We start from the raw sequence: 17137 nt of genomic DNA on the forward strand, positions 1-17137 counted from the left end.
TTTGCACTTTGAACCTCACCTCTTTTTCCACACTCGGGTCTTTCTGACTCTACCTTCCTCTCCTACTTTTAAGAGCTCATGTGAGTAGATTGAGACCACTCAGATAATCCAGAATAATCTCCTCATGTCAAGATTCCAAGACTTTAGTCACACCTATGGAGTCCTTTTGCCTGTGTCCCATAAACCAAAATGTTACGGGTTTGATTCCCAGTCAGGGCACATGCCTAGGTTGCAGGTTCGGTCCCCAACTGGGACACATGTGAGAGGTAATTGATCAATATTTCTCTCTTACATCGATGTTTCTCTCCCTTTCCTGTCTCCCTCCTTTTCCCTCTCTCTAAAATTAATAAGCATGTCCTTGGGTGTAGATTAAAGTATAAAATAATGAAAAAATACTCACAGGTTTCAGGGACTAGGATATGGATAGTTTTGGGGGAAAGGGACATTTTTCTGCCTACCACTTTCTAAAATTAAAAATCTAAAATAAAATAATTAAAATTTGTTAAGAAAATGACTAGATAAATCACAGACTGGGAAAGAGATATTTACAACACATATGCCTGTCAAAAGAACATATCTAAAATAAAATGCTTACAAATCAACAGTTAAAAAGTCAACAATCCAATTTGAAAATCAGCGAAAGACATGATTAGACTCTTGACAAAAGAAGTTTTTAAAATAAACAATAACTGTGTGGTGAAAAGATGCTTAACCTCTCAGAAGTGCAAATTAAAACACATCCATCAGAACAACTAAAATAAGCACTAACCTCACTGCATGTTGGTGGGGATACAGAGCAACTGGAATTCATGTGCATTGCTGATGGTGTTGTAAAATAGTGCAACCGCATTAGGAAACTCTTAGCTTATGAAATGGGGCATATCCTCTGCTGTAACCTAGAAGTGTCACTCTCAGGTGCTTCTGCAAGAGAAATGAAAATGTAAATTCACAAAAAGACATGGACAAGAATGTTTATAACATCTTTATTTATAATGGTTCAACATGAAAAAACTCAAAAGTCCATTAACAGAATGCATAAAAAAATTTTTGGTACATTTATGCAATGAAATACAACTCAATTTAGAAGACAGTGAATCATCAGTACATATAACAATGTAAGTGAATCTCAAAACATTCAATTTATATGCAATTCAAGACTAGACTAAAGTGATGGAAGTCGGAAAGTGGTTGCAGAGGTGGTGAGCTGACTGGAAATACAGAGGGAACTTTCTAGTCCGATGGAAAAAGTTTTCTGCTTTGCTTCGATGGTGGTTACATGGGTATATATGATTGTCAGAACTCCTTGAACTGAAAAGCTAAGCTCTTTATATTTTATTATATCCAATAAATAATAAAAACTCAAGATACATGAGAAGATATTACAAAGGGGATAGTCAGAGGACCAAAATTAATTTTCAGAAGTAAAAATCAATTTCTGAATGTTAAGTCACCAGTGAGCATTTTAAAAGTCAAATGGGAATGATGGGGACAGCGTAAGGAGCTCCTGAAATTTTCCGTTCGTAAAGGCGAAGAGAGCACTGGCAGAAATGGTCAGAATGGATTGTTTCTGAGCCCTGGAAACTAAGCAAAGCTGGTAGCACTCTAGGGAGCGTTTGCTGTCCTCCAAAAGAGCTAGTTGTTTCTACTCGTGATGAACTTTGATTTATTGTATATTTAATCAGTTCTAAGATATGTATTTTTTCATGTTGTAGTATCTCTGTAATAAAAAAAGTGTCTCACAATCAATAGCATAGTTTAAAGGCAGTGGGTCATTTTTTCTTCCACGGTGTGTTTTGCAACAGATAGCATGTTAGGTTGAATGAAATAGGACCATTTTCCTGTGGGTCACTTCTATGATGGAATTCAATGAGTCTCACAATCTATTTCAAAATGCTGCTAGTACAATAAATTTTCTAAATGGAACAATTCTACTTTTAAAAAGTAACATTTTTAGTAATCTTTCATTTGATGTGAGTCTTATAAGGAGAATCGATAAGCAATGGCTATTTTTTTTTTAACGTTTTGTTTACTGTGCCATAGAACTTTAACTTGCTCCCCGTGTACACCCACAGAGACTGTGGGTGGCACAGGCTTGGGGCCCGCATGGCACCGCCAGGTGCAGGCGTGAGCAGCTGTGCTGTGATTTCATAGACGCTGGTACTGCTTAGCTCAGTTGGTTAGAAGTTCGCAAAGGTCAAATGCTGTGGTTCGACACCATGTGAGATCGTAGGCTCTGGGCTGCGTTCCATGGACATAGATGCCCCCTTTGACTCAGCCTTCCCTGGCACTTACGACACTGCTATCATGGTGGTTGGGGGAGGAGGGGAGGAATGAGAAGAGGTTGTTTGCAATTTAAAAAATCAGCTCCCTGCAACAGCTGACAATGTAATTGTCTAATTCTTCTGAGTGCCATGTACTTTTTTGCTCTTTGAGTGTGTGTGGAACTAAGATCTAACTAGAGCCTCGGTTCCTGTTGGTAAAGGATTCATTTTTCCCCCCATCTTGATTCCACAGCCTGCAGTGAGCTGCATACGCCATCGCTAGATCGGAAACCAAACAGTTTTGTAGCAGTGAGTGTGACCACCCCTCCTCAGGCGTTCTGGACGAAGCATGCTCAGACGGAAATCATTGAGGTGGGTGCTGCTGGCCCCGGGGCTCAGCAACAGGCTCCCCGTGTTTGCCGCTGCAGTGGCAGGGCTGCTCAGCAACCTGAGCACCTGAGCTGTTGTACAGCTCTGTGAATTGTTACTATTTTCCATGTCTTTTTAGTAATTGATATTTTTTCATCACACTCTCCTGGATGGCATTTTTATTTGCCATATCCTTTACAATTATTGCTCAGCTACTGGTAGGTTATTTTTGAACATTGATGTTATAAGGTTGATTGTCTTTTAAGAAGTAAGATCCAATTCTTCCTTGTGTCTTTCAGTTGGCTGCTTCTTTTGGAGAATTGTGTTCATTAATCAAAGTTTGGAGAGTAACTCTTAACCAACCCTCTTATTGGACATACCTCTATTTTTATTGGGTTTTATTTTTACATCCTTTGTATGTTATGTATTTACTTTTTACATTAAATGATATGCATTCACCTTGGGAATTTTACAAAAGCCTTTCAGCTAATTGAGCACATTGTGTAAGTTGTGAAACTAAGTGTAGGAGTTGCTGGTGTGAGATTCTCCAGGGTTCTGTTGGTGCTGTGCAGTCCTGTGTGAATTATCTGCTGCCTGGTAGGCTCCAGCAGACTCCCACTGCACTTCCTCTTCATCCCTAACTTTACATTTTGGAAGATAGACCTTTTCATTCTCTTATCAACTTATTTCCAAGTTCAAGTCAACAATCTGTTTTCTAAGTCTTTTTTGAGCACTGCCCACCCATGAAGCACAGTGCTGGGTGCTGAGGGTGATACAGGGACTGCTGAGCCCCACCTCCTGCCCCCAGGAAGTGTACAGTCCTGTGGTGGAGGAGGCAGAAATGAATGTGTCCACGTCTACACCCAGCAGCATGTGTGTGGGGGGTGTCAGAGATGAGGATAGCACCAGGAGGATGGGTTCCCAGGCAGTTCTGAGGATTGGAGGTGGCTTCCTACAGTCGCTTAGAGCAATTATGACTTCATAGCTCTGGGGTGGGGCCCAAGACTCCATTTCTTACAGACTCCAAATAATGCCCTTGCTGCCAGTCAAGGGACCACAGGTTCAGAGCAATGCAGATTTCTGTGGTAATGATGCAGAGGCCCAGCGATGAGGGAGCATCAGGTGGCTTAGAGAGTACCATATTTCTGCCATGTATAATGTGCTTTTTGTATAATGTGCACCCACATTTCTGGGCCCAAACTTTCAGGAAAAAAATCTTTTGTTTTAATTTTTTAAATTCAATTATTTATTTATTTATATTTAGATACTTGTTTTTATATTATGAGGGAATTTTGGCATTTGGACAATTTATGGTACAAGAAATTTTATGTGACAAATAATTACAAAACACAAGAACAGATACAAGGTACAATAAATTTGCATATGGGTATCATTATTACTTCCTAGAGTTATACTTTTAATACCTAAGCATAAATTAAAGAATTAAAAACATTTATATAGATAGGGAATCAGTACTACCCATGTATAATGTGCATCCTTATTGTTACCTCAAAAATTTGGGCAAAATGTGCACATTATACATGGCAAAATATGGTAACTTTAGCCTGTTTGGTATGTGCAGAAGGCACAGGTGGAGGTCAAGGGGGACATCTTGAACAGCAGGCTGAGAGTTTGTTTGCAGCTGGCCAGCACAGGCTTTTATACAAGGATCACCTGACCAGGCTCGGACAGTTGTTGTAGGGGTGGGACTTGACACTTGGTTGCACTGGAAAGGAGGGGCAAGAAGGGGCACATGTGAAAGAGGATTTGTAGAAGAGTTCATTGTCACTGGGTGGTTGAGAATGATGAGAAAGAGGCACCAAAGCAGATGCCCAAGTTTGTAGCCTCCTTGGAGGGGAAGTCAGAGATGGTTAGCCAGGGGTGGTTTGAGGGAGACAGGGAGGGCTGTCCAGCAGACTGAGAGACTGGGTCTGGAGCTGCAGAGGGCACACAGTCAGAGACACAGACCCCACCACACAAGTATACACGGAACTGCTAACCATTTGGCTGAGATAATTACCACTGCCTGAGAAAGAGAACTTGGTATCATGGGGCTTTGGAGGACAAGGCTATGCTACCAGGAAGTAGCACCTATGATCTAGAAACTAACAGTCCTCAGAAAAAGAGGTAGTCTTAAAAAGGTCAGGCCTTAATTGTTTCAAACCCCACAGGATTCTAGAAATAAGAAACGATTTAAGCCATTCATTTCTTCTGTCCACCTTGGCACATCTTATTGGAACAGCCCAAAGTAGTAGATCCAATCACCTCACTCATCTAAAGTTGAACGACACATGGAGGGGCCACCTGTTTCCATTTTATAAAATCCCTCGTGTTAAGGAGAAGCTTTTAGAGCAAACTCTGGGCACAGCTTGGTGGAGGCCCATTCCCTGCGTCTGGGCTAGTCACGGTCTGTCGGGCTCCTTCGTCCTCCTTGAAAAGCAGGTTTTTGTTTGTCTGCATCCATTGAAGCCGCCATGAGCATTTGTGTTGATCCAAGTTGGTAGGGTTGTTAATTTCTTGTTCTGAAAATGTTGGTGTATTTCAAGAGCAATTACTTTAAAAATTCAACTCCATGTTCTGATGCTTTTCTTTTCCATTCTAGGGAACCAACAATCCTATATTTTTAAGCAGTATTGCCTTCTTCCAAGACTCCCTTATCAATCAGATGACACAAATCAAACTATCCGTGTATGACGTCAAAGACAGATCTCAGGGAACAGTTAAGTAACATGTGGTTCACAGGGTTTTCTTCGCTTTTTAAAGTGCTGTGATCATCTCAGTGAGAGGTGAGCGTGAGATTGCCTTGACTTCTAGCTTGCACATGAACTGCTGCCCACACGGCTTTATGTCTGGGAATTTCTTTCTGAGCACCCCTGTGGGCTCCTTCAGTGAGAGTCAGAGGTGTTGTGGGCCCAGCCGCTGGTTGGAGCAGAGGCAGAGCAGGTAGACTCAGGCTGTCTTTCCCTCTTCCTCAGATGTACTTACTGGGCTCTGGGACATTCATTGTCAAGGACCTGCTCCAAGACAGGCATCATCGGTTGCATTTAACACTAAGGTTGGTATTTAATTTTGTTCCTTTAAAAGGGTGTGGAGTTGTGAGGTCCAGGGACTGATGGGGAAGGGCCAATTTCCTGGCCTCTCCCCGAGGCTGGTCTTAGCAGGGAGTGGTTGTTCACTGAAGCAAACTGGAACCTCAGCCTCTCAGGGGGCCTGTTGGGGGAGGGTGCATGTGGCCTTCATAGGAAAAATGAGCACCGCTGGCTCAGACCTGAAGGAAAACCTAGGCACATGTCTATTAAACCAAATGTGTTCATATAGTATCTGCCTCCTGCCCAATAGAATGTCAGCTCCCAGAGAGTGATTTTTGTCTGTTTTGCTTCGTTGCTCTACCCTAAGCCTGTAGAATAGTCCCTGGGGCCCAGTAAGTATGTGTGAGGGGAACCCCTACTGTGTCCCTGGAAGGAAGATGAAAGATGCCAAGATAGCAAACCTTCCCAAGTGCATTTTAGGGGCAACTTCCACCCAAACCCTGACTGGTGTTAATGTTTTCAAAATAAAGTGAAAAGTGGGAAAATAGTCCAAAATAGCAAAGAAACTTTTGAGAAAGAGGATGCATTCCCAGCTGAGTGGTGTGATACTCTGCAGCGTGGTGACGGGAGTGCCGCAGGCACTGGATGGGCAGAGCCCTGCAGACGCCCTTGGTGTGAACCAAGCACCTGACTCAGGGAAAATGGGAGGGGTTGTGTCAGGGAAAGGGCTCTTCGAGAAAAATATGCAGGTACATCATTTACCAGAAGTAATTCTAGTTGGATTGGAGTTATATGTAAGAATTGGACACTATCTTTTTTTTAAAAGCTAAAGATGACCATTGGATAGTGTGGGAAAAAGGACTTTTCTGGGCATGAGAACAAGAGAAAGTCCCAAAGGAAATAGGCAGTAGAGTGACCACATGAAAATTAGAACTGGCCAAATCAGACCTCTTAAATAAAAAGCCTGGGGCTTCCCTGGAGGAGTCAGATGGGCCTGGGCAGCCACAGCCCACCAAGGGATCTTAGGGGTATAGCTGACCAGGGCTGGACCGGCATCAGCTGTATTGTGTCAGGGTTCAGAGGCTTTGGGAAGCCCTGAGTGACCTCAGCTGACTTGGGGTGCAGGTCTAGGCTTTGGGCAAATCAAAGCTTGAGGGTGGGTGGGAAGGAGCAGGAAGGGGTCAGCTGCCAGAAGAAGGTACTCTCCAGTCCTGATTCTGAGATGTGGGGCAGGGGTCAGCCCCAGGGAGCAAGCATTGGCCCTCCCCTTGGCTTCACTGGGCATGCTCACACTTCTCTGTGAGCTTTGTCCCTTCCTCCGTGTCCCCATGGTTTCCTGTCTGCTGCTCCTGGAGTCTGGGCATGCAGTGAATGCTGCCTGACTGACCAGCTGGTCAGGTCCTGGCATGCCCTGGGCCCCTTGGTGACCCAGGATGGCTGAGATTCAAGCAGAAAATGAAGCACATTCAGTGCCACCACTTCCCAAAGCATGTTCCTTGTTGCAGGTCTGCAGAGAGTGACCGTGTTGGTAACATCACGGTCATTGGCTGGCAGATGGAGGAGAAGTCAGACCAGCGGCCTCCAGTGACCCGGTCTCTGGACACCGTCAATGGGAGGGTAAGCACACCCTCCGTCAGAAGGAGTACACAATTCTTCATAAATAAATTCTAGGTTTTTGGGTCCCCCCTCATATTTATTCTAGTGCTGATGGTGGGCGTTAATCCTAAGCATCTTTCCATGACATCTGTAGGCCACCACTTCTCCTGAGTGCTGTGTGCTCATCTGAGTCATGATTTTCTTGTGCTTTTCTATACATGTCACCAGATGGTCTTGCCTGTTGACGAGAGCCTGACTGAAGCATTGGGAATACGATCCAAATATGCTTCATTGCGAAAAGATACTTTACTGAAATCGGGTAAACAGTTTCCTCCACTGGTACTCAGGCCACTCTCAAGAGTGTCCACTTGGGCCCGTAGTCACCCTTTCCAACCCACCTGTTGTGGTTGCCATGACCATGCCCCTGATGGTCTCTTCTCTGCTGTGTTCTTTTTGCCAGCATAGAAAGAGTTGGCAGTACTCCCAGGAAGGGGCTTGCTCCCTCCCCTCACTGTCTTGTTTTGCATTGGGTTTAATGACTGCCAGCCTCACTGTCCCAGCCCTTACACTTGGGAATTAGTTACACATTCTGGGACAAGAAGGTTGCATGTTTTAGGGGAAGAGCATTGAGGCTCAGTCACCTGGTGGGTTTTTGGTTTAAATGTTTAATTTCTTTGAGATGACTAGTAAGAAGACTGAGTGTGTCAGCACTGTTGAGGGCCCGGGGGAGGACCTGGCGCGGGTCTGTGGCCTGCTCCCACACAGCCTCTGTCTCCCTCACCTCAGTGTTCGGTGGTGCCATCTGCCGCATGTACCGCTTCCCCACCACGGATGGCAACCACCTGCGGATCCTGGAGCAGATGGCAGAGAGCGTGCTCTCCCTACACGTGCCCCGGCAGTTCGTGAAGCTGTTGCTGGAAGAAGATGCGGCCAGGTGAGGCCAAGTGGAGAGGCTGACCACCTGCCACGCCCATGTCATGTGCCCTTTTCCTTCTGGAAAGCTCTTAAACATGTGTGGTGGACAGAGCACTGGCACCAGATAGGCCAGATGGCAAACCCAGCCTCTGCCACTTGATTGCTCTGTGGCTTGGGCTTCCAAAGCCTCAGTTTGCTCATCTGTGTCCTGGGGTTTCTTGTGAGGACTTCACAGGGCAATGTGCCTAGAGCACCAGATGTGTGCCCAGAACCTGGTACATGCGCTCTTCCCCTCTCCTTTCACCTCTCATTTGGTCTCAGAAAGTTAAAAATAGCTGTTTGTTCTTTGGTTAGGGCTGCCTGGGTCAGTAGTTTCCTGGGGCAGAGCCGCAGTGATACGGGCTCCAGAAGGTTAAGTAGGACCCATGGGAGCACCTTCCAGCTCAGGGCAGAGAGAAGCCTGGGAGGTGGTCCGGGCCCTGCAAGCTCTGTCTCCCACCTGCCTTACACTGTCAGTACTGCTCCTTGTCATAAAATGTTAATTACGAACAATACGACAGAAGTGTGAAAGAAGACAGACAATACAGCCAGAATCTGACTGTTTTAATACAGCTATTTAGTTTTAAATATTTATCTTAAAAATATTGAGACTTCCTGGCTGGTGTAGCTCAGTTGATTGAGCGCAGGCTGCGAACCAAAGTGTTGCAGGTTCGATTCCCAGTCAGGGCCCACGCCTGGGTTGCAGGCCATGACCCCCAGCAACCGCACATTAATGTTTCTCTCTCTCTCTCTATCTCCCTCCCTTCCCTCTCTAAAAATAAATAAATAAAACCTTTAAAAATATTGAGACTTAAAGAAAAATGGCAAGAAATGCAGAGAACTGTTTTCTATTTGTACATATTTTATCTGTACTTTAATTTTTAAATTTTTTCTTTTAGCTTTTTGTATTTATATCTATGTACCTAGCTACTGTATATCTTCTCTTTTCTTCTTATTTCTAGTTAGGACATAGTCTCCCATTATTTGTACTAGGTATGTACTTGTATGTACTATAACTTTAGAAGCTGTGTTCATTTAACAAGCATTTTGCTTTCGAGGGTTGTGTTGCTTTCCATCCTGTGAGGCGGGTGCTGTGCTCAGTGCAGAGGCTTCTTGATGAGTGAGACACACCACGGAGGACAGTCACTAACAGACAACTGGGGCTATGCAGAGAGCCCTAGAAAGTGCCAGCGGAAAGTGAAGGGGGGCTGTGAGAGGAGGGTGTTGTGAGCAGACCTGTGTGAGACGGTAGCATTAAACTGACATCAGAAGCATAAGAAGCAGCCACATGAAGCACAGGAGACATCCAGAGAGTAGGGCCATCCTGGCAAGACAGTCTGGCTGTCGTGCGTGTGAGCCGACCGCAGGCCAGGGCCAGCGGGCCTCGTGCGGGAGGATGCTGCTCTCCCACCCCACACCCTACAGCCTGGCCTGCACTGCGCGTGCTTTTACATTAATTTTGCCGATTTAATAATTAAATAGTACAACTTTTTTTAACATCAGTCAGTTTAGTAGATTCCTAAAAACTTTTATAAAATTCTTTCCTCAAAGGAAAATGTGCACAGTACAAAAAGCCAAATAGTGCCACAGGCTTTAACGTAAGTCTCCGGGCCTCGACTTCCTGGTCCCAGAAGCAGTCACTGTCATCTGCTGTCTCTCTGACCGCTGCATCTCGAATAGGTGTGTGGAGCACTTACAATCAGTGTTGGGAATTAGCTACTGATTTCCTATGAAATGATGAGTTTTGGCCTTTTATATTTTCCTGCTCCCCACCTTTCTGAAAGGGTTATCCTTTTTTCTCCCAAAAATCCATCTTGTGTTTTGTTATTCTGATTTTGTAGCTATTATTTATCTCTGAGGTAAGAAGTTTATGTTTCAGTTCTTACATGGCTTTTGTTTTTGTGGAGGTAACAGATCAGGGCAGTGGCTCATGGCCCCCAGCCCCTCGTGTCGGGGAGGGGTGGGGAGGGACACGTCACTCTCTTCTGCCCGGACCCAGACAGGCTGCAACTCAGCCTTCGCCTGTGTGGTTTGTGATACGAGCCAGCGTGTCGGGGCCATGGCAGAGCTGCTCTCCTCTCCACTCTTCCACTTAGTTTGCCTCAAGCATTTGACCGAGTTTCTATAAAAAGCTTCCCTGTGCACTTGCCATGTGGTCCGTGGTCTTCCTTGCATGCAGCCCTTCCTTCTGGAGGGTCTGTTGTGTACCTGCTGGCCACGTCGCCTGGGCCTTCCCTGGCATTGGTGACTCTTCCGTGTACACTTCATTCTCTGGGTTGGTCTTCTCTGTGCCTCTCCAGGGAAGTGAGTGGGCTCCATGGCCTCATGGGTGTGTCTTGGTTGCAGAGTGTGTGAACTGGAGGAGCTGGGGGAGCTATCTCCTTGCTGGGAGAGCCTCCGACGCCAGATCGTCACTCAGTACCAGACCATCATCCTCACGTACCAAGAGAATCTGACTGACCTTCATCAGTACAAAGGTGGGTACCAGGTTCCGTCTTCATCTCGGCATGCACTCTTTCCACTTGCACTCTCTCCCACCTACAAATCTGGAACCCAAAATCGCTCAGATATTCTTACTGACAGACACTAATGGATTTTTAAAAATAGATTCTCATGTAGGTGTGAATTCTTGAATATTTAGATTTTTCAGATCTTAATTAAGAAGACAAATCTGTGAATTGCATTGAAAATTCCTTCCAAGGTGTCATCTGCCAAAGCGACCGCTGTGAGGTGAACATTAGGAGAGACAAAGTTACAGGCTGCTGGTTCATGTTCTTCCTGCATCTGGGTCTGATGGCAGTGAGATGCCCAAAAGGATGTAGGCTGTTTGCCATCAGACAAAGCAGTTTTCTAGATTTCCCAGTTTACACATTCAGTGGTACTCGTGTCGAACATAAAAACTGAGTGGAACTCTTCATTTTAAGGCTCAAAAGGAGAATGAAGTCCAGACACCTCACCTTTTCTTGAAAGATGCTATTTGACTTCTAGAACACTCTAGGGAAGATTTAAAAGACTATTCTTATATAATTTTTTTGGCTTTTCATTATTTTATTCTCTATCTTTAGATTCTTCCTTCCTCCTCTTCATTATTGAAATTTCAGGGTTGAAAGAAAATCATAAGCCCTTAATGTAGTTTTGACACAGACTGTATGGACATATGAACTTGGCTGAGAAGAAGCCAGATGCAGGGATGATAAGATGATAGTGCCCCGGGTTTGCTCTGAACCTGAAGAACAGATCCAAGTGTATTTCTAAGAGAAATGGCAGCATTTGTCTGAAAGAACAAATCAGGGTCCTGCCCACATTGGATGCCTGTTACCTGGGAGAGTCTGACACCCACACAGCCTTGAGTTTTCTAGAATATAGCTTTTCAAATGTCACTGTGTCATATACCCAGAGAGTCTTATTAATGGCAGATAGGGGATTCTGAAGTTCTAACAGGCTCCCAGGCTGCTGGTATCTAGTGAACAACCTCTTGTGGTAAAATGTGGAATAGACAGTGGTTGTTCTGTATTTTGTGTACTGGCAAAATAAATTCGCCTTCCTTCACAAGCTGCAATGTTTATTTCTTCTACCCTTCTGATTGTCCATATAATTTACAGTCCCTTTCTTTTCTAGGCATGGAGTTCCTCACTTAATTAGTTATGGATTCTGACCACAGAAATGAGATTGTGGACATTTGTTACAAAACATCATCCAGCCTCCTTAACCACCCAAGCATATAGAAGAGAATATGTTTAAGTTTGTGTTAAATTACAAGGGACGTAATTAAAGCTGTCTCGCATCTGTTCATCTTGATAGAACTGGGGTGGTGAGCAGACCTTTTCAGCATTTTTCAGAATTGAGATGTGCTGCTTTGGCCACTCCTCTCAGTTCAGAGCTGAGTCGTGGGTAGTCACGGGTAGGCAGGCAGGCACTATCACCATTGCCTTCTGAAACGGCTTCTCCCTGGTGCCATTCACCACTTAAGCACCCGGAAGCAGCCTCCCAGCCATCCGCCTCCCCCTGCCCAGTGTTTCACCCAGCTGCTCTCTGGGAACGAGATGTACTCCTAGGCGACTCAGAATTGCCTCTGCCACAACCAGCACATCCCTGCCTTTTGAGCAGCACTGCAAACTATCCCTTTCTGCTTGCCATTCCTGAAGATGGGATACATGTTGGTGATCTTTGTTTTCTAATATTCTGTTTCTTAGGTCCCTCATTTAAAGCAAGCAGTTTGAAAGCAGATAAAAAGTTGGAATTTGTTCCCACAAACTTGCACATACAAAGGATGAGAGTTCAGGACGATGGTGGATCAGGTAACACTTTTTCTGCCCCTTTTGTTAAATCACATCACACTCCTGTTCTCCCCGTGTAGTTGGTCCCCGTGCTGCCCCACATCTGTCCCAGCCTTGCCTGTGTGCCCTGCTGGGCAGCTCAGATAAGAGACATATCATAGGACCTTTGTAAAATGTTCATTAAGGAGCACAAACCCCTTCCTCTTATTTCTCCTCCATCCAGCCTCCTTTGAGTTTCTGTGGCAGAAAGCTGCTCGTCAGTCATCCTTCTGAGGGAGGGATGTAGGCTGAGTATTGCCTCCAGCCCCATGTGGCTGCACCCTGGGATGTGCAGGGGCCCTCGGACAGCCCAGGCAGTGGGACTAAGGGAAGCACAGGTTGCTTGGGGCTGGGTAGAGGGTCAGGACCCAGAGCTGTGTGCACATCCCTGTAGCTGGCTCATCCACAGGCCCAAGCCCAGAGTAACGGAGGAGCGCTTTCTGTCATTCAGATCAGAGCTACGACATCGTCACCATTGGGGCGCCAGCAGCACACTGCCAAGGTTTTAAGTCAGGAGGCCTCCGCAAAAAGCTGCACAAATTTGAAGAGACCAAGAAACAGTAAGTTCTTTGAGGTGTTCATGGTCCTTGTACAGCTGTCTGATGCTTCCTAGGTTAAAAAAAATCAGAATATGACCAAAAAAACATCCAGCCATTCAGTCTGCTTTTGCGTGGTGAGAGAGGCTGCCTCACGGCCCCATGCTGCTCTGGTGTGTGTGACTGAGCTGGGTGGGTGAGGAGGCTGCCTGATCGGTACTCCCGCCCTGCAGAGCGAACTCTGCCTTGAAAGTGGTGCTCTTGGTGGCTGCCCTGTGTGCACTGCTGGCTTAGCTGTCCTTGAGAGTCCCTGGTCAGTCAGTTGAGTGTCCCAAAGTGTGCCCTCTGGGGGATACTGCTGTGGGTAAACAGTCCCAGTTTTAAAATAGGCTCAAGGGGCTGCCTGCATCTACCATGCTGAGCTGCCGGTGAGTGGGAAAGGGTGCTGCAGAGCACACAGTGAGGAGAGGCTGGAGGTACGGAGGCCTGGTGCTTCAGTGCTTTGTGGAGAGGAGCAAGGGAAGAGCCAGTCTCAGTATGGGGCTGTGTGCTGGTGCCAGGGTGCAGGCAGTCAGATCTAGGCCTGGCCCTGAGAAGCTCTGGGCATGGAGCAATCAGTGCTGTGCTTGGAAGCAAGCACAGAGGGTGTTGCAGAGCATGGAGTAGTGATGGGGGTGCTGGGGTGGGGAGAGTTGTAACTCCAAGCTGGTGAGTTGGACACGTGGGAGGTGATCTTCCAGAATGTCATCCGTCAAGATTTAAATAGATCAAGGGATGTGAGTGTAAGAAGTGGAGGTGGTGAGTATAGATGGTCCTGTAAAATCCTTGGACAGTGAAATAGAGGATGAAGGTCTCAGGTTTGGGGAGGATGATTATGATGTGAGCATGTATTTAGGCTGAAAGGAAAGGTAAAAGCAAATGAAGTAGATAGGAGAGAACATGAATGGAGCAGGTTCTGGAGAAGATGGAAAGAGGCAGGGCCAGGCAATTAAGGGACGTGAGAAGAAACTGAGGTTGCAGAGAAATTTTTGAGGTGGGAAGGAGCAAGCTGAAGGTTTAGTGGAATAATCTCGCAGAATGTGGAGCTGAAAGTTCACACTTATCACTGGGAATGGAACAGTTTGAGGGAAGGTGAAGCAAAGGCCTCAGGAATGTCAAGGGACTTGCACAGGGTGGTCAGAAAGAGAGCGTTAGGAGGTGCTGGAGCCAGGGCACCCTTGCCTGGCTCTCTGCGGCCATGGCTGGGAGTCAGGACATGACTGAAGCAAACTGACCTTGGACTGGACTGTGGATGGATGAAAGGTCAGGTGCAGTGGTCGGTCAGTGGGCTGAGGGGGTCAGGGGTGCAGCTAGGAGTGTCACTGACCATGGAGCCAAGGCTGGAGAGGGGACAGGTATGTGAAAGAGTGTGGTGTGAGGAGTCACCATTCAGATGTGAGCACAGGTTGCCCTGAGCAGGGAAGTCCTGGAGACAGGAGAAGGAGGAACAAGAGAGGGCCTGGTTGGAAAGGGGAGTTTCAGCCTTGGGTAGGGGAACATTCTCTGAGGGGCCCCCACACAGCCTGCTCCACCTTGATTCATCCCCACTAAGGGCTCTTTCCTGCTCAGACTAGCCAGGTGACCACATCTGCCTGGGGACTCACTGATGGGTGTTTCTCCGGACGTTGTGACAACTATGAGGCTTCCTGTCCCCATGACAATTCTGCACAGCCAGTGGAGATCATGTGTCTGTCATGCCATCGCATGTGGCTGTGTGGAGTGTGAGCGGGAGATCTGAGGGTGGCTTGGGGCCTTCAGGGAAAAGCCAATCAAGAGGGGTACCCGCCCTGGCTGTCTGGGTCAGAAAGGCTCGCAAACCGATGCCTGATCATTCTGTTAGCTTCAGAATTTCTTATCCCCAACAGGCCTTTGTGGTATTTTTGGAATATGTAATATGAATTTTTATTTAATTTCCTACTAATGTCATAAAACCCCTGGTAGAAATGGTTTTCATCATTGGAACTTTCCTTTCGGTGCAGCTGTACCTTGCCCACTGGCGGAATGTCTTCTCGGGCGTAAGCACAGGCCCTGGCATCACTGTAATGAATGAGCACATGGGACTCATGAGTAAATAGTCTTTCAAAAAGCGAATTCAAGTATTTTGACAAAAGATAACTTGGCTTTTTAATTTTTTGTTTTGCATTTGGTGTTTGCTAACAGATGCTAATATTTCATTTTGGTTCTTTTCTTTAGCAGTTTTGAGGAGTGTTGGTGAGTTTTCTGTCTGTGGAGAGAGTGTCTGTCTGGGTCTTGCTCTCATGCAGAGAAAGCCTGTGCTGTCCCCTCCCCTGAGAGGTGCTTCACCCTCGGTGCCACTGTGGGCTCCTTGTTAAAGCCTCGTAAACAGTTCTCCTTCCAACTGCAATGTTCTTTGATAATGAATAGCCAGTCTCCAGTCTGCTGCTGTGTCTTCACAGTCTGGTAGCCCTAAGTTGCTGCGCTCACTCCGAGTGCAGGCCTGGTGCTGTTTTTCCCAGGAGCGTGAGAGCCCAGGCCAGCAAGTCCCCCATGCGGGGATGTCAAGCCACTGATGTGCGGGGAGTCTCTTTCCGGCTCTTTCGTTAAGAATGTCAGGCTGTTTCAGTCTCCACTTCACCATCACCTCTTGTGACAGTAAAGCCAGTTCACATGTTCATGGTAGTTAACAGTTTATTCATATTTTTTAAAGTGTTACTGTTGTCAGTTTTACCAAGAATTACAATAACCAAGTGACTTTTTCCACCAAAGAGTAGATGGCAGCCAGAACCATCATGTCTGCTTCTTGGGGGTCCCACTGCTGCCGCAGGACCCCCAGTGGTGCCCAGCATGCTTGCCCTGGCCAGAATGGGGGCTTCACAGTGACATTTCTTTGGGTGACAGGCCCCAGAGGCATCTTCAGGCCTTTGGAATTGCTGCCCTCCTGGAGCTGCTGATGCTCAGGCTGTGGCCGGGCCCTGCCTGAGGCATCGGGCTCTGCTGGGCACATGGAACAGCAGGCAGTCCTGAGGAACACCCCTCCCAGCCCAGGGCCTCTTCACCTTCCCCATGTTTAGGACTAGCAGCTGGGCACACATGCTCGTACAGTCATGCTCACCCTGAACAGCAGCTCTGTGAGGTCTACTCATGTCCTTCCTGTGCAGAAGGCCCAGATTCCCATTATTAGGACATGAACTGAAGGACAGGGTGAGTGGGCTTGGTGCTTTTCTTGGGTGTGGGGGGTATGTGTTTGTTAAAGTATGCCTAGCCACGCACATACACACATGCACGTCTGCACGCAGCACACACATACACTACATGTACTCTCTAAGTATCAGGACCTGGGAGGAATAAATGCTTTTTCAATTCTATTTTGAGGTTGTATTTTTAAGACCAAATTGTCTTAAATAGGCAGCTATTCATTGGGAAGAGTGATTGCAGATTGGAAAGGCGTCATGTGCACATGGAGCTGTGGTTGACCCTTGTCAGACCACGCAGGCTCGAGCACAGTCTGCTGCATGGGCTGCTGGCAATCCGTCCTCTTTATTGTGGTGTGTGGGCTTGCGTGTGGTTTCTTTCCGGGGTGCTTTGGGTTTTGCTCTTTGCATGTTCAACCCTTATTTCATCCAGGGAAGGGGCAGGGTAGTTTCTTGGTGACTCGCCTTTGGGTTACCCTGGAAAGAGCCCATTGAGGGAGGTTCTCAGCCCTGCCCAAATCACCCCCATCTACAGGGAAAATGATGGAGGATTCAGCTCTCCACCTTCACTCTCTTCCCCCAAACTCAGAGGGCAGCTCTGAGGGAATCAGTTAGGGTCCCTTATTCCATGAAGCGTGGGACACCGACTCCAGCCAGAGCCCACGACTTCAAATTGTGGGGGAGACCTCTGCATTGGTGCCTTATCTTCCTCCTCCCCGCTCCCCTCTGCTTTCACACATGGTCTGAAAAATCAATTTATAATGTTGGGTTGATTTGGGATCTCAGCTGAGAGACATGCAATTTACTGTCTCCATTTGAAGGGCCAAACATGCCAGCCACATACAGCCGGGATTTTGAGCTGTTTCTCCAGAGGCTGGTCTTTAT

The 17137-nt window shown here is 46.6% G+C and overlaps 1 protein-coding gene across 14 annotated transcripts in view; it reads left to right on the forward strand.

The window, feature by feature from the left end:
- Nucleotides 1-17137, forward strand: part of INPP4A (inositol polyphosphate-4-phosphatase type I A) — a 131035-nt gene that overhangs the window by 76580 nt on the left and 37318 nt on the right. For 6 of the 14 annotated variants that reach the window (XM_045827066.1, XM_045827072.1, XM_045827061.1 and 3 more), the window contains exons 5-14: nt 2515-2633; nt 5233-5349; nt 5606-5685; nt 7165-7276; nt 7484-7574; nt 8042-8189; nt 10556-10686; nt 12403-12507; nt 12977-13085; nt 15294-15311. In XM_045827066.1, the coding sequence (XP_045683022.1) occupies nt 2515-2633; nt 5233-5349; nt 5606-5685; nt 7165-7276; nt 7484-7574; nt 8042-8189; nt 10556-10686; nt 12403-12507; nt 12977-13085; nt 15294-15311 (1030 nt within the window). The remainder of the gene's footprint in view (nt 1-2514; nt 2634-5232; nt 5350-5605; nt 5686-7164; nt 7277-7483; nt 7575-8041; nt 8190-10555; nt 10687-12402; nt 12508-12976; nt 13086-15293; nt 15312-17137) is intronic. The other 8 variants (XM_045827067.1, XM_045827073.1, XM_045827063.1 and 5 more) reach the window with 2 other exon arrangements.

This window comes from Phyllostomus hastatus, unplaced genomic scaffold (assembly GCF_019186645.2).
Source record: "Phyllostomus hastatus isolate PE091 unplaced genomic scaffold, TTU_PhHast_1.1 phas_scaffold_78, whole genome shotgun sequence".
Lineage (NCBI taxonomy): Eukaryota > Metazoa > Chordata > Mammalia > Chiroptera > Phyllostomidae > Phyllostomus > Phyllostomus hastatus.